Source organism: Cottoperca gobio, chromosome 6 (assembly GCF_900634415.1).
Source record: "Cottoperca gobio chromosome 6, fCotGob3.1, whole genome shotgun sequence".
NCBI lineage: Eukaryota > Metazoa > Chordata > Actinopteri > Perciformes > Bovichtidae > Cottoperca > Cottoperca gobio.
The window spans coordinates 809,887-835,665 of NC_041360.1; the positions used below are offsets into that span (position 1 = coordinate 809,887).

At 40.6% G+C, this 25,779-nt stretch overlaps 2 protein-coding genes across 3 annotated transcripts; one reads left to right on the forward strand and one right to left on the reverse strand.

Moving 5' to 3' along the window:
* Positions 1 to 680: 680 nt before the first annotated feature.
* chtf8 (CTF8, chromosome transmission fidelity factor 8 homolog (S. cerevisiae)) lies at positions 681 to 3,490 on the reverse strand. 2 transcript variants are annotated; one of them, XM_029432891.1, is made up of 3 exons: positions 3,287 to 3,490; positions 1,888 to 2,011; positions 681 to 1,222 (listed from the first exon to the last, which is right to left on the reverse strand). In XM_029432891.1, exons 1-3 carry the CDS (start codon positions 3,451 to 3,453, stop codon positions 965 to 967), a joined length of 549 nt encoding a protein of 182 aa, XP_029288751.1. In that variant the 5' UTR covers positions 3,454 to 3,490; the 3' UTR covers positions 681 to 964. The 2 variants fall into 2 exon arrangements, with proteins under 2 accessions (XP_029288751.1, XP_029288752.1); XM_029432892.1 differs by lacking the exon at positions 3,287 to 3,490 and adding an exon at positions 3,110 to 3,280.
* utp4 (UTP4 small subunit processome component) lies at positions 3,256 to 24,878 on the forward strand. The gene is made up of 17 exons (XM_029432888.1): positions 3,256 to 3,389; positions 3,545 to 3,730; positions 3,954 to 4,142; positions 4,273 to 4,357; positions 5,599 to 5,688; positions 5,818 to 6,029; positions 6,142 to 6,313; positions 8,466 to 8,557; positions 9,230 to 9,326; positions 9,432 to 9,496; positions 10,725 to 10,841; positions 13,773 to 13,929; positions 21,424 to 21,530; positions 21,629 to 21,724; positions 23,411 to 23,596; positions 23,774 to 23,884; positions 24,576 to 24,878. Exons 2-17 carry the CDS (start codon positions 3,572 to 3,574, stop codon positions 24,690 to 24,692), a joined length of 2,052 nt encoding a protein of 683 aa, XP_029288748.1. The 5' UTR covers positions 3,256 to 3,389; positions 3,545 to 3,571; the 3' UTR covers positions 24,693 to 24,878.
* The last annotated feature ends 901 nt before the right edge of the window (positions 24,879 to 25,779 follow it).

Consider the following 25,779-nt stretch of genomic DNA (forward strand, 5'->3'; position numbering starts at 1 on the left):
TATATATATGTAATATATATATGTATATATATATATATATGTAATGCTCCTATGACCAACAGTAATCAGCAGATATGTATATAAAGTTATATATATATAACTTTATATATATACTATATATACATATATATATATATATATATATATATATATATATAAAGTTATATATATATAACTTTATATACATATCTGCTGATTACTGTTGGTCATAGGAGCATTACCAATTGTGGGATACATTTAGATTTAGATTCAGCTTCAAAGCAGTGTTAGAAGAGCCCATCCAGGCAAGTGTTAAGTATTGGTACTTTTCAGACGTGCGAAGAACTTGTCTGCTACCTGCCACCACGTGAATGTGCACTTGATTAATTTTAACTGAAGTAGAAGTAGACATGATGGGTAAATAGGGAGCAGGTACATTGATGAAAACGCTTTATTACGTTACAGTTCATTTAGCTGACGTCACAAGACATCTCCTGGAATCATAAAGAAAATATTGAACAGTCACGGTTTACCTTGCTTATCTTAAAGTTGATCTGAAAACTATGACTATTGTGTGAAATGCAGTGGAAATGTCTGATCCAGTTACAATAAATGATAACGTTGCCATCTAGTGGAAATGCTTCCTGTGTGTCCCTTGTTTGGATACTTATGGATTGAAACTATTAAAATATTCATTTTTATTTTTTTACAGAAAATTATTCAGTATTCCATCCACAATTTGATTCTAGTCACTGTTCCCTACGAAGCTCAGGAAAACAATACAACATTCATTTCTACTTGCAATGAGCCTAATTAAAGTCTCCGTCAGTTTAGGTGTAAGGTTGGCAGTATTGATCAATTGTACGAGAAATGTGTAATCAAACGGCATCATATTAGAGCTGGGTGACACTAACTGAAGGTCAGATGAATCAGTGTGTTACAATCACACACAGGACCTCTGACCCAGTGAGGAAACGTAGTCCCGCTACACCTTCTTGGGAACGTTAGTGATGATGGGTTTGGGGCGCGTCTTAAAGATCAACTTTCGTTTGATGAGGGCAGACACATAGTAAGAGGTGGAGGTTGGTCCTTGCTGGTTGGTTTCCTGTGTGACATCATCGTTGTCGTTGTCATGGCTGTCTTGCAAATGGCTGGATTGCTTGGTGAGGACAGCAAAGGGTTTCTCCAGTTTCACCTGCTTCCCGTACAGAATATGATGTCCTACAATGAGCACTGGCACCCCCTGGTGGAGGGAGAACAAAAGACAGCTGAGTAAAATAAGACTGAGGGACTGAAAAGGATCAGACAATCAGAACTTTTTTCTTTTTTTTTTTTACTTCTACTGATGACTCATTGACTATTTCGACCATTAAATGTATTGTCTTGATACACTGTCATTGTAGCCTTGCATGTACAAGCAACTATCGATTATTTTCATTGTGGATTATTCTGTTGACAGCTTTTTTGGAACGTGTTGCAGGCATCAAATTCAAAATGAGTGAATATTTGCAAAAAAAAACATAAAGTTTATCAGTTTGAATATTAAATATCTTGTCTTTGTAGTGTATTCAATTGAATATAGGTCGAAAAGGATTTGCAAATCATTGTATTCTGTTTTTATTTACGTTTTACACAACGTCCCAACTTCATTGGAATTGGGGTTTGTATAAAATCAAAGAATCTTAAAAACTACTCAAACCAATTTATCGATTATCAAAATAGTTGCCGATTAATTATCAATTTTTGCAGCTTGCATGTACATTATGTATTGAATTGTTCTCTCTTTTTTAATTATGAAATTTAATCTATCAGAGAACTAAACTAGCTAGTTTTGTTTGTCCACAATGTATGTCTAAAACTCAGTTTGCATTTGAAAACCATGAGTGTGCGGTTCAGTCTTTTGTTTACCTCTTTAGTGTAAAGCAGGTCTCCCATCACATTTCCTGTCAGAGCAGAGTTGTGTCTGGAAAACATTTCTCCCTGCAACTCCACCAGCAGCCACTCTGAAGGACTGCTGCCATCCACACTGGATCTGCAGGAGCAGATAACACATTGCAACATAAACTAAAGACAGGACTTCATTGTCGAAGTCCATTATATTACAATGTCAAGACTTTAGGAGAGGGGGCTGACAGTTCTTCCCATTACCCCCTGAGCTGTATACAAAGAGAATCACACCAAACTGCAGTCAAACATTAGCTTCCAAATGTGGCATTATACTGCCAATATAGCAAAACGTTAAATAAACACCATGAGCTACTTTTCAGTTTTCCTCATATCCAATCACTCGGTGGTGGAAGAAGTACTCAGATCCATTACTTAAGTAAAAGTGCTAACACCACACTGTGAAAATACAAGTAACAAGTAACAAGTAAACATCCTGCATTCAAAACCTTACATAGGTGTGTAAGTATTATATGCTAAACGTACATAAAGAATGAAAAGTAAAAGTAGTCATTGTGCAGTAAAATGTTCCCGGTCATTGTTTCACAATTATATATATGAGGTTTTAGGATTAATATTAATGCTGCATTTTACTGCTGCAGATGTTTAAAGTTGTGCTCATTTTACGTCCTTGATATACTGTTAGGTAGTTTAATCTACAGTCTTGCATCATATTCATATGATTTTAAGCTTTGTGATGATGCATGTTCTAATCTAGCTGATCCAAGAGGTTTTTTAAAGACTTTATTTAGCTGAAGGAGGAGAAACTTCCTTCACACATAAAGGAACATCCTTCGGTTTATCACAAACATTAAAAATCAACACATCTGGAGATACATGGTTTAATCTGAATATAATAATAAGTAACTAGAGCTGTCAGACAAATGTAGTGCAGCAAAATACATGTATGTAAATACAAGTATAAAGTTACATAAAATGATAATACTCAAGTAAGTACAAAGTACCTTGAATTTGTACTTTAGAGTAAATGTACTTTAGTTAAAGTCCGCCACTGTATTCACTGAATCGTGAAAAGTTTCCTTCTACAAACTTCTTCCGGTAAAACAGTGTTTTCCCCCTGTGATAACATTTATATCTTAGTATCTAAATCATTTCTCCAGACATTATACACTTTAAGTAACGTTAAAGCTGCCTATAAATCGCAAGAAATACAAACGTACCTTACCTTATGACTATTTGAACCATTGTCCCGTTAGATAGCGAAGACCGTCTTGTAACATTAACAAGATACGCTAATAACAAATTTACATTACAGTTTTGATAACAATAACCAACACCCTTGAGTATCACCGTATTCATAGTCTGGGACTATTTCCCGCCAGCTGTCAGTGTGATGACGTACTTCCCTTTCTTCCGGTCTGGGAGAGTCACTACCGGTTCAAAGGTTCTCAACGTGGCTTCTGATGTTTTCCAGCGTGCGGAGTTCATAGCAAAGAAGAGACACTGTGGGTAACGATGTTTATAAGCATTGCAAATACTGCTGGCTTTAAATGAGTTGGTAGTTCGCATTCAGTGTGTTTAACTATACAGACTGAATAGGTTTTTGATTTTGCTAACGGAAAGCAGATTTAAAGGTTGTTTTTTGGTGTCGCTTTCCCAGCTGTAATAACTATACCTAATAGTAACAATGGGTGAGTTCAAGGTGCACCGTGTTCGCTTCTTCGACTACATGCCTACTGCCATCAGAGCCATGGCGTTTAACAGCCGCACGGAGCGTCTTGCTCTGGCCCGGGCTGATGGAGCTCTGGAGATCTTCAACTTCGCTGACAACTACTTCCAAGAAAAGGTAAGTTCACAACTCCGAGGGAGTCCAGACAACATTCCTACATCATCTAGTTCTGTCTGGAATTCTAAAGTCATCTGCCAATTAACAATTGAACAGCTCTAACATTCAAACTTGAATAAATGCAATGAAACCGCTTTAGTGCGTGTACATGTCTGTCGTGTTAAAGAGGGCTCCCAAGTCCCATTCTTCTTTTTTTAGATGTTTTAATTTGTTTGATGCACAGGTCATCCCAGGACAGGACGGCAGGGCTGTGGAGGCTCTGTGTTGGGTGGGCCAGCGTCTGTTCAGTGCAGGTTTGAATGGAGAGATCACAGAGTATGACCTAGAGAACCTGAGGCCCAGGTACACAGTGGAGGCCTACGGGGGACCCATCTGGAACATCAGTATAAACAGCCAGGAAACCCTGCTAGCGGTCAGTCAAGACCTTGTGTATAATAAATGTAATCTACGCCCAGGGCGGTGTCATAGGTTGGAATTGAAGTGACAAGCCTCATATAGCTTACAGCTTTGATAATTAACAGAATGGATGTTTTCCTTGCCAGGTCAGTTGTGAGGATGGGACAGTAAAGATGTTTGAAATACTGGAGGAGAGGATTCAGTTTCAAAGGAACCTCGACAGGCAAAAAGGTAAGAACAAGCTGATCAAGAGGTATTTATGCTATTCAACTGGCAGTTATATTAATATATACATATGCTTACATTAGGCCTGCACAATATATTGTTTTTTGTAATCGTCATCACGATGTAAATGTGAAAGAATGCAATGTTGCACTTACTGATTATTATGTAAGTTGCTTTAAAGAGAGTATCCTTAGAAAACTGAACATTAAAATGTGTGTTCAGTTCAATATTCAATGAAAGAATGTTGGAAATAATTTCCTTTTCTTTTAATTAAACAAGCTATTTGTTGTATTTTAGCTTTATACTGAAAGCAGCAGGAAGGCCAAACTGAGTTCACTTTAATATCTATCGCAAGTCATATTGTTATCCCATTATTCAACAACGTTATCAAATATTTACCTCATGCCTAGCTTGCAAAATTCTAACACGTGCTCAAATTAGGCATTTCCTGAACTGATCTCAAAGATCGGTACAAGGTATTCTTTTAGCGTTTACATTTATTTATTTTGTGCTCTATTGAGGTTTTTTACACACACAACTTTCATACACAGCAATGCCACAAATGCAGCCGTCGTAAACTCTCCAACACTCTGCTGTCCATCTCTCCTCCACTTCGCTGAGCTCCTATTTACCTCATTTATGTGCACTCGTTTTATTTCAGCTCAGTGTGAGTGTCTCTTGCGTTTTGCTGTAATTTATGGTGCATTGTGTTTCCCCGCAAACAGCACAGACTCAGGCAGATGTGTACGCCACTGCAACAAAAAACCTTGTTTGCAAAACACCATAAGAGTAAATTATTGTAATGTTATCCGCGGAAAAGATGTAGACTACAGACGACAAAAACACTCGACGGTAACCCTGGGAGACCCTTTTAACAGGAAAGAGTTGATCTTGAAGTGTGTATTATCTAGGAGAATAGAAGTATCATATCAGTATATTTTTCGATGACTTGGAGAAGCAAAACTTGATCGCGACATCCCTAGCTTGGATAATTACACATTATTTTAAGTGTCAAAACTTTGATCAAATGGCAAATTAGTGAACATTTCAGATGTAGAAACTATAAAGCAAAATATTTTTTTATATCATGGCTAGTAGTTACCACTGCTGTAGTTTTAACCTTGTGTAGTGATAATTATACATTTTTGTTTTCCTCCAAGGAAACATTTGATCAGTATTGAGTTGTACATTCTGGACCTACATGTGACTTGGTGACATTTAGAGTTTCATTTTCTGTGATCTTCTAGGTCGTATTATCTCTCTCTCGTGGCATCCCTCTGGTACACTAATTGCTGCTGGCATGATGGACATGATCAAAATCTTTGACGCAGAGTCAGGTAAGTAGATGCACCTCCATCCTGAAGTTATTGGCACCGAGCATCAAATGAGTTTTGTGTATGTTAACTCTAAAACAATAATGATATGATTGTGACCTTTTTTAATTTGTTTGCTTTTATGGACTTCAGGCCGCGCCACACACAGACTGCTGGTAGAGAGAGGTGTCGGAGCATCAAAGAGCAAAGAGGTGGTGGTTTGGAGCATTGCCTTCCTGTCTGACCACACCATCATTAGCGGTGACTCAGCAGGAAAGGTCCAGATCTGGGACGGACTCACAGGAACTCTGGTCAGAACTCACTTGGTCACCAAGTGGGATGTTCTGGCTCTGTCTATTTCACAGGTAAGTGTACAACCAAGAATTAGGACACGTTACAAAACTTCTGGGCTGAAAGCAGCCTTAGGTACACAGCCCCAGAGAATGAGTGATGTTAAACCTTCTACATGTTTAACAGGATGAGAGCAGTGTGGTGGCTGGGACATCCGAAGGCACAGTTGTCCAGTTTCAGTTCCTCTCCTCTACTGTTGACCAGCACGATAAGGAATGGGTCCGAACAAGGACCTTTAAAAACCACTCTCATGATGTGAGGGCGCTCGTCCACACCAAAATAGCTGTGGTTTCTGGAGGTCAGTGTTTTGGGCTAGTAGTAAATAGATGGAGAGTGTTTGTGTGAACTAATATACATTACAAGTAAAAGCCATTACCTAAAAAGAAAAGAGAACTTACATTTAATTTCAGTGGGAACAGTGTTGTTGGTCGCCCTTTTTTGACAGTGCATCAAAGTTTGGTTGTGGCAATTCTCAGGACAGATCTGAGGTGTTCATCAGTTAACTGGGATCTGTGGCGTTATTTGTTAATGTTCATCACGCTGAACGTCTGCTCACACACATAGGTAGAACCAAACAACAGCAGCATCCTCTGTGCCATCCTCCTAATGTTTGGAAACCTGGCTTCTCTTAGTGAAGCATAAAACTCATCCAGTTTAAGGGAGTTGAACTTCTCCTTTAAGACAGCGTCACATTGAAGATCGATCAGTTCCAATTGCAACTCTTGTGGCGCTGTTTCAGAGTCTTGTGACAGGGGACATGACACCAGCTCAAGTGACTTGTCCATTTTTTTCAAAAGCAGAGAACTGATGGCAGAATTCTCTGTGCAGGTCTTCCAGTGATTTGCTGTATTTCTTCACATGTCGAGGAGCCTCTTTCAACGTCGCTAGTGTGGGGAAATGAGCTAACAATTTGTTTGACATTTGTCTTGAGAATAAAGTCAACTTGGCTTTGAAGGCTTTCACATGTGTGTACATTTTGTGCACAAATTGATCTTTCCCTTGTAGCTTCATGTTCAGCTCATTCATGTGTGTCAATATGTCCACAGCAAAAGCACAATCACAAAGCCAATCTGCGTCGCTCAGCTCAAGAAAATCGTCAGCTTTCCTGAACAACTTAAAAAATGAGCTAATCTCCTCTTTGAGCTCCCACACTCGTTGACATACTTCCCCCAAACTTAACCAGCGGACATGAGTGGTAAAGCAAGTCCTGGTGATCAGCATCAGTTTCTTCAAGGAACTTAATAAATTGACGATGCTGAAGTCCCCTTGCTCATATAAAATTAACGAGTTTTACGACTGGCTTCACACCATGATCAAGCTGCAATATAGATTTACACAGTGCTTCCTGGTGGATTATGCAGTGCAGGAAAATGACATCCAGCTCAGGGTTTTCCTCTTTCACCTTATCCTGGATCCTTTTCAGCAGCCCGACGTGTTTTCCTGTTAAGTTCGGCGACCCATCTGTGGTGACATTGGCAAGTTTACACCACCGTAGCTTCAGCCTCTCGATGACACCAGACACCTTGTCATACAAGTCCTCTCCTCGCGTTGTCCCCTTTAGAGATTCCGTGTATCACGTAGTCTGAATTAGGGTGCAGTCTTGTTTACACTGTTCAGACTCAAGGTTATTGATGACATTAATAGTGATATCCAATATTATTTTTATTCAGAGGCATAGCCATGGATTCTTCTTCTAAGGATGTGTTTTAGACTGTCTTTGCAAAACCACAACCTTCTCATTCATTTCAATGAAAACTAGTGCTTCCCCTACCATTGTCTTGGCAGGGCGCTGGCCCTGTCAACGGAGCCCAGCGCCCTGCCTGAAATTCAAGGTGGTTTTTGTTTTGTTTTCTCGAATAAAATAAATATTTTTTTTTTTATTCACAACTCACTGTTCACACTGACGGGTGCTCTTTTATTAAATAAACTAAACTTTTATGCTATTGATCTAATTTATGTGCACGTTTCAGTTTGTACTGTCTACTTTGCGCATTCACATTCCTTCGCTCCGTTTTACGAAGGGCGGGGCTTCGCAGCTGACACACACACACACACGTGCGTACACACCTACACGTGCGCACACACCTACAGAGCGGAAGAAAGGAGAGGGGAGAGCTAAATAGAAACCGCGCCGCACACGCAATTTCCCCGCGCCGCGCACGCACCGTGAGCGCCCCTCCAAAGCAGTAAACCTAGGGGAAACACTGAAACCGCTAGAGTTTCAGCCAAAAACGTTTAACCTGACTCAACCTTCTTAATGATGCAATGCAGCAACACATTGACTAGTAATGTATGTACATGTGCTTATTTCTGGTATTAATTCAGTATGTTTGAGCAGTCTCCAAAACACATTTTCTGTGCAGTGAAGTATACAGTTCAACAATGTATTCCATTTTAAATATGAACTTGTCATATGACAAGATGATTTTGATGTCCTGTAATGCTGTCAGGTATGGACACCCAGCTGGTAGTGCGACCCCTTTTGGACAAAGTGGAGAAGAACACTCAGGAGTCAGCACTGCGTAAAGTGGCTTTCCCACATGTGAGTACATATTTAGGAGGGAAAAAATCTCTTTCCCAAATTTGAAGATTTTGTGTCATGTTTTGAATATTAGCCAATAAGCAATCGCATATTGAACAGTTTTTTTTTTGTGTATAATTTGACAATATTGAGTGCATTCAGAAAGTATTTTAGACCCCTTCACTTTTTTCACATTTCGTTATTTTGCAGCCTTATGCTTAAATCGTTTAATGAATTCTACATTCAATTCCCAATAATTAAGCTATTGATGTAAATGTATGTAATAAAAAGCTGACTTATCACATTGTGATAAGTATTCAGACTCTTTGCTATGACGATGTAGTTCAGGTGCCTCGCATTATCTTGATCATATCTGAGATGTTTCTACGATTGGAGTCCACGTGTGGTAAATGTAATTTATTGGACATGATTTGGAAAGGCATGCACATGTCTATTATACGGTCTCAGCTGACATGGCTACATTTGCTCACAAAAAACCCTGTTCTGGCTTTGTCATTATGACAGGCTGTGTAGATTGATGAGGGAAAGGTAATTTAAATGACTAGCATGAAGCTGCAACATGTGAAAAAGGTGAAAGGCATCTGAATACTTTCAGAATGCACTGTATAAGAGGCCAATGTAGATGATGACTGTTCCCATGGCAACCTGCTTACCTCTGTGCCTTCCATGTAGAGAAGCCTGGTGTGTTGTGCAAAAAAAGCAGGACTGCTGCTCTTCCAGTTCCCTGATCATTTAGAGCTGTGGAGACTAGGGGAGAGTGATGGACATGGTGAGTGAGACACACACACACACACACACAGGCGACTAAAGATCTGATAAATAATATTGGAAGTATCTGACAGAACAGCTGTAATAGTGTAATGATTGTTTACAGGAAAGCCTGGTGACAGTCTGCCTGTGGAGAGAAAACCAGAGAAGCTGATTCAGCTGAAGAGGAAGGTGTGTACTGATGTTGTGTGTGTATCTTTGTTTCTCACACACACACACACACACACACACACACAATTGGAAGATAGATTACAGTGAGAAAACTCCCAGTCATATCTACACCGGTAGACAACGGATAATGCTACAATAGCAACAAGTAAGCCACTCACTCATATTTATGGTGGATAATTAATATGCGTGTGCCTAGTTAATGTTCTGCGACCTGGAATTGTATATAATGTATGATCGCATTCTAATATTATAAATCCCCAAAATAATACCAATATAATTTAGTTGGTTAGCTCTAGATTGCTGTTATTGATTAGTCAGACTGGCTACGGCTAAGCTAACAACATCCATTTAGACTAGAGAAACTGTGCTGGGTTGTGCAACTTTGTCAATTAAAACATAAAAATATATATTTATGGGAGATGCACATCAGGGGACTGTACTAGTATGATAGTGGCAGAACCTGTTAGGAAACGGTGTACGCCGGGGAACACCAGGTGACAGACTGTCTTCAGATGTATCTATCATTCTTTTAAAAAATCTGTCGATGACAATATTGGCTTAACGGAACATCACTCCCTTCATCTGCTGCACGCTGTGTATCACGGTGCTCTGAGGTTCATAACCAACTGTAAACCCCTCACACACCACTGTACGCTCTAGTCAACTGGACATCACTATCAATGCGCAGATCTCTGCACTGGTACAAATTCATCTACACATCTTTGCTTGGACTGCTGCTGTCATCTACATATCCACTTGCATATCACACACACAGTACAGCTATGGGCTACGATCTCAGAACTGCATCACTCTGTCCGTCCCCTCAATTTGCACGGAAGTTGTAAAAAAGGCCTCGTCATACTCGGCCCCTCAACCTGGAACACGCTTCAGCAGGAACTTAAGCTGTCCAGCTCGATCCCCTGGGACATTTTAAACTCATTAAAAAAATCTAGAGAAATCAGCTGTCGGTGTTTGTTCTTGTCATTGAAAATGGACTTTTATGATTTTTGTTATGATGTTTTATTTGACTGTTGCCTCTGTGTTTAGTGTCCTGTAAGTCTGTAACTTGTATGGTGCTGTTGCCATTTGATCAGGTCTCTCTTGAAAATGGGAACCTGTGTCTCAATGAAATTTCTTACCTGTATAAATGAAGGCTAAATAAAAAATGTATTATCTTTGAGTTTAGAGGATCTTGAAACAAAATCTAACTGTGCTGTTGCTTCTGCAGGGAGAGGATCATATCTGCTGCAGTGCTTTGTCTCCATGTGGAGGCTGGCTGGCATACTCTACTGTCACCAGTTTCCGTCTCTACAGATTACAGAACAACAACATCAGCATCACCAAGGTGGGCTCATCCACACTGACCATGCTGCTCTCTTGTGCTACTCTCTGTATTAGTCATTGTTCACACGTCAACATAGTAATATGTATATGAGTAAAACCTCACTAACTCATTCATTCCAAGTCTGTCTACAGCATGAGCTAAATGTAAAAGTAAGTTCTGTAAACATTAGATATGTGTTTAAGAAATACCGTGTTACAGTCTGATAAACTGCAGATGCATTGCCTGTCCAAAACAAAAGTCACCACCTGGATTTAACTAAGCAGATCGGTAAGAGCCTTCCATTGGATAATTACTGCAGTGATTAATATGTTTCTGCTGGCATCAAGTTATTTAACCCGAGCTGATCAAATTAAATCAAATTTATTTGTATAGCCCAATATCACAAATTATACATTTGTCTCAGTGTGCTTTACAGACTGTACAGGTTACGACATCCTCTGTCCTTAGACCCTCGCATCGCACAAGGAAAAACTTCCTAAAAGAAACCCCATAATTAAAGGGGAAAAAATGGAAGAAACCTCAGGGAGAGCAACTGAGGAGGGATCCCTCTCCCAGGACGGACAGACGTGCAATAGATGTCGTGTGTACAGGATAAACAACATAGTACAAATACAACATTTGACAGAAATTATGTTGTGTTGGGAAAAAATAGAAAGTATGGATGAATCCAGGAAAATGTCAATAAGGCTTCCCGGTGTCCAGCAGGCGCTGTCACGATTCATGATCCTGACGTAAACTTTATCAGTGGCAACCTGCCACATGAGAGACAGACACTCCGGGGATGATACCCCGCATGGTGAGTTAGTAACATACATTTACATAAATACATACAGATAGAGAGGGGGAAGAAGAGAGAGGGAGGGGAGGAGAGAGGAAGAGAAGGAAGAGAAGGAAGAGAGCAGGGAAGTGTCCCCCGGCAGTCTAAGCTTATAGCAGCATAACTAGGGGCTGATCCAGGGCAAACCTGAGCCAGCCCTAACTATAAGCTTTATCAAAAAGGAAAGTCTTTAGCCTACTCTTAAATGTGGAGAGTGTGTCTGCCTCCCGAACACAAACTGGAAGCTGGTTCCACTGGAGAGGAGCTTGATAGCTGAAGGCTCTGCCTCCCATTGTACTCTTAGAGACTCTAGGAACCACAAGTAACCCTGCAGTCTGGGAGCGTAATGCTCTAGTTGGTTTATAAGGTACTATGAGATCTTTAAGATATGCTGGAGCCTGACCATTAATTGATTTGTAAGTCAGGAGAAGGATTTTGAATTCTATTCTGTATTTTACCGGGAGCCAGTGCAGTGCAGCTAATACAGGAGTAATATGATCCCGTTTCCTTGTTCTAGTCAATACACGTGCCGCTGCATTTTGGATCAACTGAAGAGTCTTAAGCGACTTTTTGGGACAACCTGATAACAATGAGTTGCAGTAATCCAGCCTTGAAGTAACAAATGCATGGACTAGTTTTTCTGCATCATTTTGAGACAGGATGTGTCTTATTTTTGCAATGTTACGTAGATGAAAGAAGGCAGTCCTTGAGATTTGTTTTATGTGGGAGTTAAACGACAGATCTTGATCAAAGATGACGCCAAGATTCCTTACAGTGGTGCTGGAGGCCAAGTTAATGCCATCCAGAGCTTCTATGTCATTAGAAAATGCGTTTCGGAGGCGTTTAGGGCCAAGTATAATAACTTCAGTTTTGTCTGTGTTTAAATCAAAAAGTTGCTAGACATCCAAGTTTTTATGTCCTTAAGGCATGCTTGAAGTTTAGCCAATTGATTGGTTTCATCTGGTTTAATTGATAGATATAATTGGGTATCATCCGCATAGCAATGAAAGTTTATAGAGTGGTTCCTTATAATATTGCCCAAAGGAAGCATATATAAGGTGAATAGAATCGGTCCAAGTACAGAACCCTGCGGAACTCCAAGACTGACTTTGGCTGTCATGGAGGATTTATCGTTAACAAGTACGAATTGAGATCGCTCAGATAAATAGGACTTGAACCAGCTTAGTGCGGTTCCTTTTATGCCAACACAATGTTCCAGTCTCTGTAGTAGAATGTCATGATCAACAGTGTCGAAAGCAGCACTGAGGTCTAACAAGACAAGAACAGAGACAAGTCCTTTGTCTGATGCCATTAGAAGATCATTGGTAACTTTCACCAGTGCCGTCTCTGTGCTATGATGAACTCTAAATCCAGATTGAAAAACCTCAAATAAACTATTATTATGTAAAAAGTCACACAACTGTTTTGCGACTGCTTTCTCAAGGATTTTAGCGAGAAAGAGTAGGTTAGATATCGGCCTATAGTTGGCTAAAACCTCTGGATCAAGACTAGGCTTTTTAAGAAGTGGTTTTATTACAGCTACTTTAAAGGATTTTGGTACGTAGCCAGATAATAGAGACAGGTTGATCATATTTAATAACGAAGTGTTAATTAAGGGTAAAACTTCTTTAAACGGTTGCGGTGAGTAGCTTCTCATTTCTTAAACCACCATGTGGGAAGACACATCCTGTGGTCGTGGGCTATGTTAATAGTGAAAGCAAGAACATTTCCTCACGCACAATGCGAAGGGAACTCAAGAGATCGGAGAAGAAGGTCATGCGATCTGATGATCCAGATTCACCCTTTTCCAGAGTGACGGTGCATCAGGGTGAGAAGAGAGGCGGATGAAGTGATACACCATCATGTCTCGTGCCTCTCTCTCAATACAAGATCTTGGTGGAAATTTAATTGAACTCTGGACGGAAATAAATGTTGTGACATGCAGAAGCTTATCAAAACGATGTCACGGCGAATGCGTGCCGTCCTCAAAGCTAAAGGCGGTCCAACAAAATATTAGTGTGCAACTTTTCTTTTTTTTTGGAACGGGCGGTTTATGTAATGTAATGAGAACTATGATAAAGCTCACACCTCTCTGTCCTTTTCCTCCTTTTTAGGTGTCCAAACTACCTAAGGACCTTCGCTCTGCCCACCAGCTCTGCTTCTCTTCTGACTCTTCCAAACTCTTTGCTTCCTCCAACCATTCATCAGTCGTTGTGGTTGCCCTTAACCAGCCGGAGTGCAAATACCTTCATACCCTCAAACCCAAGTCAGGTGAGTGAGTCCAATCTGTAATATTGTAGAATAAGAAGCACATTCCACAGAGGCAGAGTCAACAAATATGATGATTTTCATGTGAACCTTGGTCACTTTACAGTAATGTACCAGCATGTGCAACTTATTTTACAAATTCATGGCATTATATGCTACTTTAGGAGAAAAATTCCCATAGTAGGTCATTAAATCCACTTTCTTGAGTTAATTATATTTATAGTTATTTTATTATTCTATCAATTGATCCTGGTCCCTGTGTATGGTGTTTATTGCCCTTTTCATGATATCCGTGGCTATGGCCCAGTGGGGTAATACATTCTTTTTGAGTGAAAGGTGCGTGTCAAAGCAGAAAACGGGCTGTTATGTTGCTCTTTAAATAATACTGAAAGAAATCACATTTTCTTCTTATGCAAGCACTTATTCTTAATTAGGGTGGGTCATTTATAACACGCCAGTAGAATCTAGAAAACCATAATCCTGGGTGTCTTAAAGGCAATTCAATGTTTTTATACACATTGGGTTTTTTGCAATTATATCCAAGAGAAGTTGTACGGAAGACCTGTCGGGCCAGTGAAATGAGACATTTTCTCTGGTGATCATGAATGTTTTCTCTCCTGTGTTTGACTTGAGAATAGATGAAAAGTTCTGCCAGAGTCATTGTTCTAAGTAACCTTTATTTCTGCCACTTTGAATGTAACCAAATAAACAAACTATAAAACAGAAACATGGCTGTAATATCTACAAGAGAGTCAGCAGCTGTACTTCTTCTCCCTCTGTACTGAGGCAGACTGCAGCTACACTGACTCACTATCGCCTCTAGAGGAACAAGTGGTATTACAGACTAGATGGAGTGCAGCTAGCTGTTAGCATGCTAACTTCAGTAGATATCTCTGCAACACAACACAGAGATGTGTTTGACATAACGTCATCACTGTTACCTCTTCACACTCTGTTGATGTTAGTTAATTGTTTTAATGTTTTAAGTTTAAATGATGGCATATCTTACACATTGAACCTTTAAGGATCCATGTGTTTATTGTTGTCATACTCATTTCAGCCACAAGAGGCTGAAGTGCACCTATTCCTCTTGTTCTAAATGGGACTAAAAGCGATTTAAAATCAATTTCTGTCCAAAAGAAAGACATAACGGTAATGTTGCATAACTTGCTAACAAATAATATTACTCAGTGTTTCGAGTGCACTTTTTGCCTAAATGAATATCACAACAATAAACTCTAAAATGATCCTACCAAAACCTTTTACCCAGATCAGAGTTTTTCTCAGTAGCCTGTCAGGCCTGTGTTCCTATAGCATTTTTATGAGATGCTAAATCCTGTTCCAGATGTCAAAGACAACAAAAACAACTATGTATAAACTTATTGATGCATACTTGTATGAATCCGACCAAAATGGCAATCTGCCGATGACATTAGTTCAAATCATCAAATCAAATTTATTTGTATAGCCCAATATCACAAATTATACATTTGTCTCAGTGTGCTTTACAGACTGTACAGGTTACGACATCCTCTGTCCTTAGACCCTCGCATCGCACAAGGAAAAACTTCCTAAAAAGAAACCCCAAAATTAAAAGGGAAAAAATGGAAGAAACCTCAGGGAGAGCAACTGAGGAGGGATCCCTCTCCCAGGACGGACAGACGTGCAATAGATGTCGTGTGTACAGGATAAACAACATAGTACAAATACAACATTTGACAGAAATTATGTTGTGTTGGAAAAATAAGAAATAGAAAGTATGGATGAATCCAGGAAAACGTCAATAAGGCTTCCCCGGTGTCCAGCAGGACCAGGTCAGCAGGCGCTGTCACGATTCATGATCCTGACGTAAACTTTATCAGTGGCAACCTGCCACATGAGAGACAGACACTCCGGGCATACAGATAGAGAGGGAGAAGAAGAGAGAGGGAGGGGAGGAGAGAGGAAGAGAAGGAAGAGAGCAGGGAGGTGTCCCCCGGCAGTCTAAGCCTATAGCAGCATAACTAGGGGCTGATCCAGGGCAAACCTGAGCCAGCCCTAACTATAAGCTTTATCAAAAAGGAAAGTCTTTAGCCTACTCTTAAATGTGGAGAGTGTGTCTGCCTCCCGAACACAAACTGGAAGCTGGTTCCACTGGAGAGGAGCTTGATAGCTGAAGGCTCTGCCTCCCATTGTACTCTTAGAGACTCTAGGAACCACAAGTAACCCTGCAGTCTGGGAGCGTAATGCTCTAGTTGGTTTATAAGGTACTATGAGATCTTTAAGATATGCTGGAGCCTGACCATTAATTGATTTGTAAGTCAGGAGAAGGATTTTGAATTCTATTCTGTATTTTACCGGGAGCCAGTGCAGTGCAGCTAATACAGGAGTAATATGATCCCGTTTCCTTGTTCTAGTCAATACACGTACACTGAAGAGTCTTAAGCGACTTTTTGGGACAACCTGATAACAATGAGTTGCAGTAATCCAGCCTTGAAGTAACAAATGCATGGACTAGTTTTTCTGCATCATTTTGAGACAGGATGTGTCTTATTTTTGCAATGTTACGTAGATGAAAGAAGGCAGTCCTTGAGATTTGTTTTATGTGGGAGTTAAACGACAGATCTTGATCAAAGATGACGCCAAGATTCCTTACAGTGGTGCTGGAGGCCAAGTTAATGCCATCCAGAGCTTCTATGTCATTAGAAAATGCGTTTCGGAGGCGTTTAGGGCCAAGTATAATAACTTCAGTTTTGTCTGTGTTTAACATCAAAAAGTTGCTAGACATCCAAGTTTTTATGTCCTTAAGGCATGCTTGAAGTTTAGCCAATTGATTGGTTTCATCTGGTTTAATTGATAGATATAATTGGGTATCATCCGCATAACAATGAAAGTTTATAGAGTGGTTCCTTATAATATTGCCCAAAGGAAGCATATATAAGGTGAATAGAATCGGTCCAAGTACAGAACCCTGCAGAACTCCAAGACTGACTTTGGCTGTCATGGAGGATTTATCGTTAACAAGTACAAATTGAGATCGCTCAGATAAATAGGACTTGAACCAGCTTAGTGCTGTTCCTTTTATGCCAACACAATGTTCCAGTCTCTGTAGTAGAATGTCATGATCAACAGTGTCGAAAGCAGCACTGAGGTCTAACAAGACAAGAACAGAGACGAGTCCTTTGTCTGATGCCAATAGAAGGTCATTGGTAACTTTCACCAGTGCCGTCTCTGTGCTATGATGAACTCTAAATCCAGATTGAAAAACCTCAAATAAACTATTATTATGTAAAAAGTCACACAACTGTTTTGCGACTGCTTTCTCAAGGATTTTAGCGAGAAAGGGTAGGTTAGATATCAAACCTCTGGATCAAGACTAGGCTTTTTAAAGAAGTGGTTTTATTACAGCTACTTTAAAGGATTTTGGTACGTAGCCAGATAATAGAGACAGGTTGATCATATTTAATAACGAAGTGTTAATTAAGGGTAAAACTTCTTTAAACAGTTTAGTTGGAATCGGGTCTAAAAGACAGGTTGATGGTTTAGACGATGAGATTGTTGAAGTTAGTTGGTTAAGGTTGATTGGAGTAAAACAGTCTAGATATATTTCAGGAGTTACAGATGTTTTTAAAATTCCAACAGTTGAAGTTAAGTCATTACCAATTTAGGTCAGGAGGAGAGTAATTTTGTCTCTAATAATTATAATTTTATCGTTAAAGAAACTCATGAAGTCGTCACTACTGAGAGATATAGGAACAGAAGGCTCTGTAGAGCTGTGACTCTCTGTCAGCCTGGCTACAGTGCTGAAAAGAAACCTGGGGTTGTTCTTATTTTCTTCTATTAAGGAAGAGTAATAAGCTGCTCTGGCATTACGGAGAGCCTTCTTATACATTTTAAGATGATCTAACCAGACTAAACGAGATTCTTCCAATTTAGTGGAACGCCATTTACTTTCAAGATTTCTCGACTTTTGTTTTAGTTTGCGGATTTGTAAATTAAGCCATGGAGCTTTCTTTTTCTGTTTTATGATCTTCTTCTTTAGAGGAGCGACAGAGTCGAGTGTTATTCGCAGTGAGGCTGCAGCGCTATCAACAAGATGATTAATTTGGGAGGGACTAAAGTTAGCATTGGAGTCCTCTGTTATATTGATATTGAGTCCTGGTATTGAATTAAGTGCTGATGGAATCACTTCCTTAAATTTAGTCACAGGCACTTTCAGATAAACATCGAGCGTAGGATATTTTGCCTACTGGCTTGTAGTCCAGTAACAGGACTTCAAAAGTTATTAAAAAATGGTCTGATAAAAGAGGATTATGTGGACACACTAATAAACTTTCAATTTCAACACCATATCCCAGAACAAGGTCCAGAGAGTGGTTTAAACAGTGAGTTGGTTCATGTACATTTTGACTGAACCCAATTGAATCTAATATTGAGATAAATGCATTATTAAGGCTGTCACTATCAACATCCACATGAATATTAAAGTCACCTACAATAATTACTTTATCTGTTTTAAGGACTAAATTTGATAAAAAATTCTGAGAATTCAGATAGAAATTCAGAATACGGACCAGGAGGGCGGTACACAGTAACAAATAAAATTGGCTTTATTGTTTTCCAAGTTGGGTTTGAGAGCGTAAGAACAAGGCTTTCAAAAGAGTTATAGTTTAGTTTAGGCTTAGGATTGATCAAGAGGTTTGAGTCAAATATGGCCGCAACTCCACCTCCTCGGCCAGTACCTCGAGGAATGTGAGTATTAATATGACCAGGTGGAGTAGATTCATTTAGACTGACATATTCTTCATGTCTCAGCCAGGTTTCAGTGAGACAAAATAAATCAATCTTATTATCTGATATTAAATCATTTACCAATCCAGCTTTCGTTGATAAAGATCTGATGTTTAAGAGCCCACATTTAATTTTTTGATTTAGTTGCACTTTTGCAGCGGTGGTGTTTATTTTAATTAGGTTTTCATGTATAACTCCTCTTCTGTTAACCATAGACTTGATTAGTTTCAGTGGTCGTGGGGCAGACACAGTCACTATGGGGATTTGAGTGGGTGACTGCCCGGAAAGAAGCACAGAGAAGTGTGTAAGACTGCAACTCTTTGTCCTGGTCTCAACTCTGGGTTGTCATGGATTAGGTCCACTAATAGACTGTGTAATATTATTGGATATGAGATCTGCTCCAGCCAAAGTAGGATGGATGCCGTCACTCCTAATCAGACCAGGTCTTCCCTAGAAAGTCCGCCAATTGTCTACGAAGCCCACATCATTATCTGGACACCACCGTGAGAGCCAGCGACGGAATGATGACATGCGGCTAAACATGTCATCATTCAAAAGATTTGGCAGAGGACCAGAGAAAACTACGGAGTCCGACATTGTTTTGGCAAATGTACACACCGACTCCACATTAACTTTAGTACACTCCGATTGACGCAATCGCGTGTCATTACCGCCGACGTGAATAACAATCTTACTGTATTTACGTTTAGCCTTAGCCAGCAGTTTCAAATGTGCTTCTATGTCGCCCGCTCTGGCCCCCGGAATGCACGTGACTGTCGTCGCTGGTGTCTCAAAATGAACGTATCTCAAAATTGAGCTACCGATAACCAGAGTTGGCTTCTCAGCTGGTGTGTCACTGAGTGGGGAGAATCTGTTAGAAACAGCAAGCGGTTGGTGGTGAACCGTGGGCTTCTGATAACACTTCTTTCGGACAGTCACCCAGTCTCCCAGCTGCTCGGGTCCCGCCGGGGGACGGCTAACAGGAGATACCACTGGTCGGCCCGCACCGACTATAGGGGGCTTGCTAACAGCTACACTTGCTAACCGCTGACTAGCCATGGTGCGGAGCCGCTCATCTATCCCTCTAAAACTCGCCTCCAACCCTGCGTATAAACTACATTTAATACACGTACCATTATCACTAAAGGAGGCCGAGCAATAGCTAAACATGAAACACACCGAGCAGGAGAGAGCAGAAGAGGGAGATGCCATCGCTAGCTGCCGAGCTGCAGCAGCTAACGTTAGCAGAGCCGAACGGAGCGTAAAGAATTGAGGATTTAGCGAGAGTCGCTAAGAAGGGAGAATAAGGAGAGAGTTGTAAGTGCTTAGGGAGTACAAGTATAGGTTTAGATAGATGACAGGTAATTAGCCGATGTGATCAAGAATATAACAACATTAACTGGGTCAAGCTGGAGCTGCCGAAGTATGCTACCAGCAACACAGAAACATTAACAACCGGAAATGACGCGCTTACCGTAACCACGTAACCAACGTTCCACCACAACTAGTTGACTCAATGTTAAAAGTTACACCGCACACATACTACTTAAAGGCCCCGTCACACATATCCGTATGACAGAAATGTATGCTGCCGTATATGAAAATTTGTCAGAGTCCAAATACGACCAACTTTTCATCGGATCGGAAAAGTGAACGTGTACAGATACGCATGTCTAACCTATTGATAGCGTATCACTTACTTATACAAAATGAATCAGACGAATACCCAACAAATGCATAACTTATACAAAAATATGGCATATGCAAAATATCGGCAACACGCTGGTGTACGTTGATATAAGGTATAGATAGTATTCGTTAAGAGCAGGCGGTGTTACGCTGGGGTGCGTTGTTGAACGCTGATGTTTTGAGCATGTTCAAAATTACCGGACGTATCCGACGTCTTCAAATTATGCAGACGTTACACATAAATGACGTTACGTTAGACATACGTGAATACGCAATACGTACGTTAATATTTACCTACGTAAATACAGTACGTGATTATGTTAGAGGTACGTTAGATATAGGCTACGTCGGCTGACGGTGAATCCTACAGCCAATTTATTGATAACGAGTGGATAACCTATTCCTACCCTATGTTAAACTTATGTCTGACGACGGGGTAACTTATTAAACGTGTTTCTACAGTACAGCTAGTGTTCTGGGAGCTTATTGGGGTTTGAATATAGTATATAGGGTCCCTGTGAGTAGCTCATCCTCACTTCTTCACAGCACGTCTTGATGAATACATCAACCCATCATCAGAGAGCATGGAGGATGCTGAGAGGCTGCGGCAAGAGTACATTCTGTTCTCTAGCATCAGCATGACGTGAACCAAATGGCACTTTTCCAGCTCCGTTGGCCAGACGCTCTGATACGTTTTGTATAAGTGATACGCTATCAATAGGTTTGACATGCGTATAATAATTAATTATGTATTTGTTATGTATAAGTCAGCTAAAAAAGTTGGACGTATTTGGACTCTGACAACTTTTGAGCTACTTTTCATATACGCCGGCATGTGTGACAGGGCCGTATGTCTGGCGTGTTCGGCGTATCGTCTGCGTCCTTCAAACGATCACAACTTGCGCTTAATTTATATCAACGTATTGCCGATATTTCGTATACACCAGCATACTTTACGGATATGTGTGACCTTTACCTAGCATCCTGCAGCTTTCTATGTCAGTGTCAGTGTATAACCAGTCTCTGTGTAATGTCCAGGCTCCAGACAGCCAGTCCACCTGCTGTTTGCCAGTGAGGATGGCAAATGGCTCGCTACAGCAAACACAGACTGTGAGATCCTTGTCTACAATCTTGAAAAGCTCAAGGTGAGTTTGAACTCTATCCATGGTATTTCTTGATGGGTAACATTTGAATTGTAGCCAAAGCAGCAACAACGGTAAACTCCCAATGTCTCTGTTTGCAGCTTCATTGTACAGTTCCAGTCTACAGCTCATGTCCCACTGCCATAGCAATCCACCCAACAACCAGCAACCTAGTGGTGGTGCATGCTGACCAGCAGGTAAAGTCAGACTCTTATCTTTTAACAAGCTGTTCATAATCTGCTCTGCTTACCATAAAAAAAAAAGACTACCGTAATTTTCGGACTATAAGCCGCACCTGACTATAAGCCGCAGACGCTAAATTGACTGATGTGTACATATATAAGACGCACTGGACTATAAGCCGCAGGTTTTTTAAATATTTTATTAACATATAACATAACATAACATATATTACGTTCGTGCACAGAGGGGATTCATTAATTCTCATCTTCTTCCTGCGTACTAAAACCACCAAAGTCCTCATCTTCAGTGTCGGAAACGAACAGGCTCAGGGTGGCTTCGTCAGCCACTCTCCTCTCTCTTTCGATGTCGCTCTCAAAACCAACAAACTCCTCTTCATCACTGTTCAATCGAACAGCCTCTGAAATGCCTCAGCTGTGGCGGCGTCCTCCTCTTCATCACGCAGCATTCCAGTCTTTCGGAACCCGTTGGTGATCGTGGATGTTTTAATACTCCTTCTTTGCGAAAGTATCCTCCAGGGTGCCTGACGTAGCACTCATTCAGCCACTCCTTCATTACGCTTTCCAGCATCCACCCTTTCTTGTTAACTTTAAAGGATATGCTGTTTGGGATCTTTTCTTTTGGCATTGTAATCCGCTTAAAAATCACCATTGGCGGAAGCTTTAATCCAGATGCTGTGCAGCCAAGAACACAAGTGAAATTCGTTCTCTCGTGGCCAGTGGTTCTCAACGTGATGGACGACTCACCTTTCTTGTTAACAGTCCTAGTGAGAGGCAGGTCAAACGTCAAAGGCACTTCATCCATATTTATGATCTGGTCCGGTCCGATGGAATATTCCTTTATCTTTCTTTGTGTGAATTTGCCGAAGTTTGTTATTTTTTCCTGGTAGTCGGGAGGGAGTTGCTGACACACAGTCGTCCGCGCCCTGATGGACAGTCCCTTTCGCCTCATAAATCGGAAACACCAGGATGGTCCACCTCTAAAATTTTCAATTTTCATTTCGGTGGCGACTGTTTTGGCCTTCAGTCGGATCTGCACGGTGGAAACACCTCGGCCGTCTGTTCTCAGTGTGTTCACCCAATCTTCAAGAAAGTCTTCAAGTTCGGGCCATCTGCTTTTGTTACCTCTGAAAGCTTTTTTTGACTTTTTGCATTGAGACAGTTCTTCCCGCTGGTGTCTCCAACGTCTCACCATTGCCTCATCGATGCCAAGGGTACGTGCAGCAGCTCTATTTCCTCCGTTTACTGCCAGATTTACTGCCTTTAATTTAAAAGCTGCATCATATGCATTTCTACGTTTTTTTTCCATAATGAGGGTGTCTCTCAAACTGTCTCGCTCTCGTAATGTCTCTCTGTCTCTCGTACCACTCGCGGTTCCACTTTTACTTTTGCTACTTTTCGTGCTCTTTCCCGGCATCCGGTGGACTGTAACCTGTAAAATCCATAGATTTAGGAATTCCCCTAGTGGCCGATAGGTGTAAAAATCCATAGATAAGCCGCACCGTTGTATAAGCCGCAGGGTCGGAAAATGGGGAAAAAGTTGCGGTTTATAGTCCGGAAATTACGGTAATACAACATAATATTTTTCAAAGATAATATTGAGATGGATGCACCGGTCTAGTTACAGTGTATATGTTCTGTTCTGTTCTGTTGTGTGTGTGTGTGTGTGTGTGTGTGTTGCAGATCTTTGAGTACGCTCTGGTAAAAAAGGAGTACACTGAGTGGAGTCGGAAGCTGCAGAAACAAGGACTGCACTCTCTGTGGTTGGAGAGGGACACACCCATCACCCACGTCACCTTCAATCCTAAAAATCCAGCTCATGTCATTCTGCACGACATGTTCATGTTTTGCATCATTGACCAGAGTCTGGTATGCGAGCAGTCATTAAAATTGACACCTTTTTGCCATGTCGTTGCAAAACAAGTGATGACTGTTGCTTTATCTGTGCCATGCACGTTTCAGTTGTCTTCCTCTGTGATAGAAGGATGGTGATGGTATGGAGGTTAAATAATTCTGATATTTTTTTGTCTTTGTTTCCACATGCAGCCCCTCCCTGAAGCAAAGACTCTGCTCTACAATCAGATGACACTGAGGAGTCTTCCTGAGTCAGAGAGGATCATACACAGCCATGCCTTTAAGATATGCAAGAATTTCCAGGTACCATTATACTGAGCACAGTGGAGCTCTACTTTACCTGTTTTATTTTATTTATTGCCTTTATTTAAGCAGGATCCTATTGAGATCAAAGCTCTCTTCAGGGAGCACAAGGAGTATTACCTTGTCCACTGCGAGGGTCTAAGGACAGGGGGCTTCTTATGCTATATAGATTGTAAAGCCCCTTGAGGCAAATTTGTGATATTGGTTTTATAAATAAACTTTGATTTGATAACGTAGGTTGAGAGGAAGCCTGGTGGTGGGTCGCCTGTAACAAAAGGAATGTTACTATATGCGTTTCATTTTCAAAAACTGTGTGTGAGACTAGCAAGTTCTGTAGTGTGAACAGTGCAGCGATCTGCCGATTTCAAAATTTGTGGAGTCTTTTTTGTGGGTATTCCGATCCAAAGCACTCACTTACTGTTTTCATTATCATCAGAGTTTCCTGTGACCTAAATGTATTTTCTTTTTGATGGTCTCCTAAAACACTGCAATGCATACTGTTCCATGCAGCTGAACGTCCTTCCTATATAGATAGTGATAGTGTGAAGGTACACTGTATTAAATGCCTGGTAATAAGCCAGTAGGGACCCTTTTAACCACACTTTGATAAATGTTTGATTTTGCAAACAAACCTTATACTTCAACCTTCCTTTTAAATCCTACTGATGTGTTTTGTTCTCTTGTCCCACAGCACCTCATGTGTGTGCGTTTACTGGATGACCACTCTCTTGTTGTAGTGGAGCGCCCCCTGCTGGACATCATGTCTCAGCTGCCTGCACCTGTCCGCCAGAAGAAGTTTGCCACATAAATGAAGCGAAGATGTCTCAGCCCGGTGTTCAGGATTGTTACCTCACTGTGACATCTAAAATCTTTTTTAACAAGTGTTACTGTGTCACCACTTTGTAAAAAAAATGCTTTGATAAAGTAATAAATGGAATGATTTACTGTTATTGTTTGACTGAGAGGTGTATTTAATAAAATCACTGTTATTCCATTCCCTTTCTAGAATTATAATTGTCTTTTCAAAGACTCTGAATAAGTGACAGACAATTACTATCTCTGAAATTATTTCTGAACCTTATTTCACAATCTGAAACAAACTGGTACAGCCTGCTGTTCAGACAGCAGAGAGCACTGCTGAGGCACCGTCAGTGTGGCTGCTAGAGCTTTCCTGTGTCAGCATGTTTGTAGTTGCATTTAGAATTGGATTATAATTTCATAAAGTATAGCCTTTACACCTACTGATGCCTAACCTGAACTCAAAATTACACTGAAAATAATATGTCATAACTATGTCAAGATGGCTTTTGCAGCTTCTGTGGTCAGAAGTTTTACAGCCATGTCAATGTTCCATGTTGCATTTGAGATATCACTAAATGTGAAATATGCTAAAAGTATTACATGTTAGGACCTTCAGTCACCAGATCTCCACCCAGCTGAACACCTGGGGGTTTTTACAGTGACATGTTAGACGGCAATCTCCACCACCATCATCATGAGAGAAGAATTTTGGAACCACCATTAGCCCTGCAACCTCCACCTGCTGTGCATTGTGTATGTAGGCAGTCACAAGTTCACATCTAACCTTTGCCAGACTTTTCCAACTTGTCAAGTGTCCCAGTGAGACATGGCAGTGTGACAATGAGCCAACATGAACTACCAGGACCCTGAAGCTGAAGCAGCTAAATGGAATGCTGCAATCATTCATTTTATTATGTACGCCTGTACATTTCGTACTGTGATATGGCAACATGTCTTCTGTAAAAAGCCAATAACTAAATAATGGAGTGGATAATGAGACGAGGCAGACCCTCAACACAAGCTAACAATGCAGGATCTGTCTATTGATATTGAACTAAAGTGATGCAAATTCCTTAACAAATGTGTAATTAATC

What these genes read in the sequence shown, in the direction of transcription:
- chtf8 (XM_029432891.1), bottom strand. Translation starts at nt 3,453, where the DNA reads ATGCGAACTACCAACTCATTTAAAGCCAGCAGTATTTGCAATGCTTAT. An exon ending in CCAGACCGGAAGAAAGGGAA is followed by an intron (nt 2,012 to 3,286) that starts GTACGTCATCAC and finishes CTGCTCCTGCAG; the next exon opens with ATCCAGTGTGGATGGCAGCA. An exon ending in ACCTGCTTTACACTAAAGAG is followed by an intron (nt 1,223 to 1,887) that starts GTAAACAAAAGA and finishes TCCCTCCACCAG; the next exon opens with GGGGTGCCAGTGCTCATTGT.
- utp4 (XM_029432888.1), top strand. Translation starts at nt 3,572, where the DNA reads ATGGGTGAGTTCAAGGTGCACCGTGTTCGCTTCTTCGACTACATGCCT. An exon ending in GCCAGGAAACCCTGCTAGCG is followed by an intron (nt 4,143 to 4,272) that starts GTCAGTCAAGAC and finishes TTTCCTTGCCAG; the next exon opens with GTCAGTTGTGAGGATGGGAC. An exon ending in ACAACATCAGCATCACCAAG is followed by an intron (nt 10,842 to 13,772) that starts GTGGGCTCATCC and finishes CCTCCTTTTTAG; the next exon opens with GTGTCCAAACTACCTAAGGA.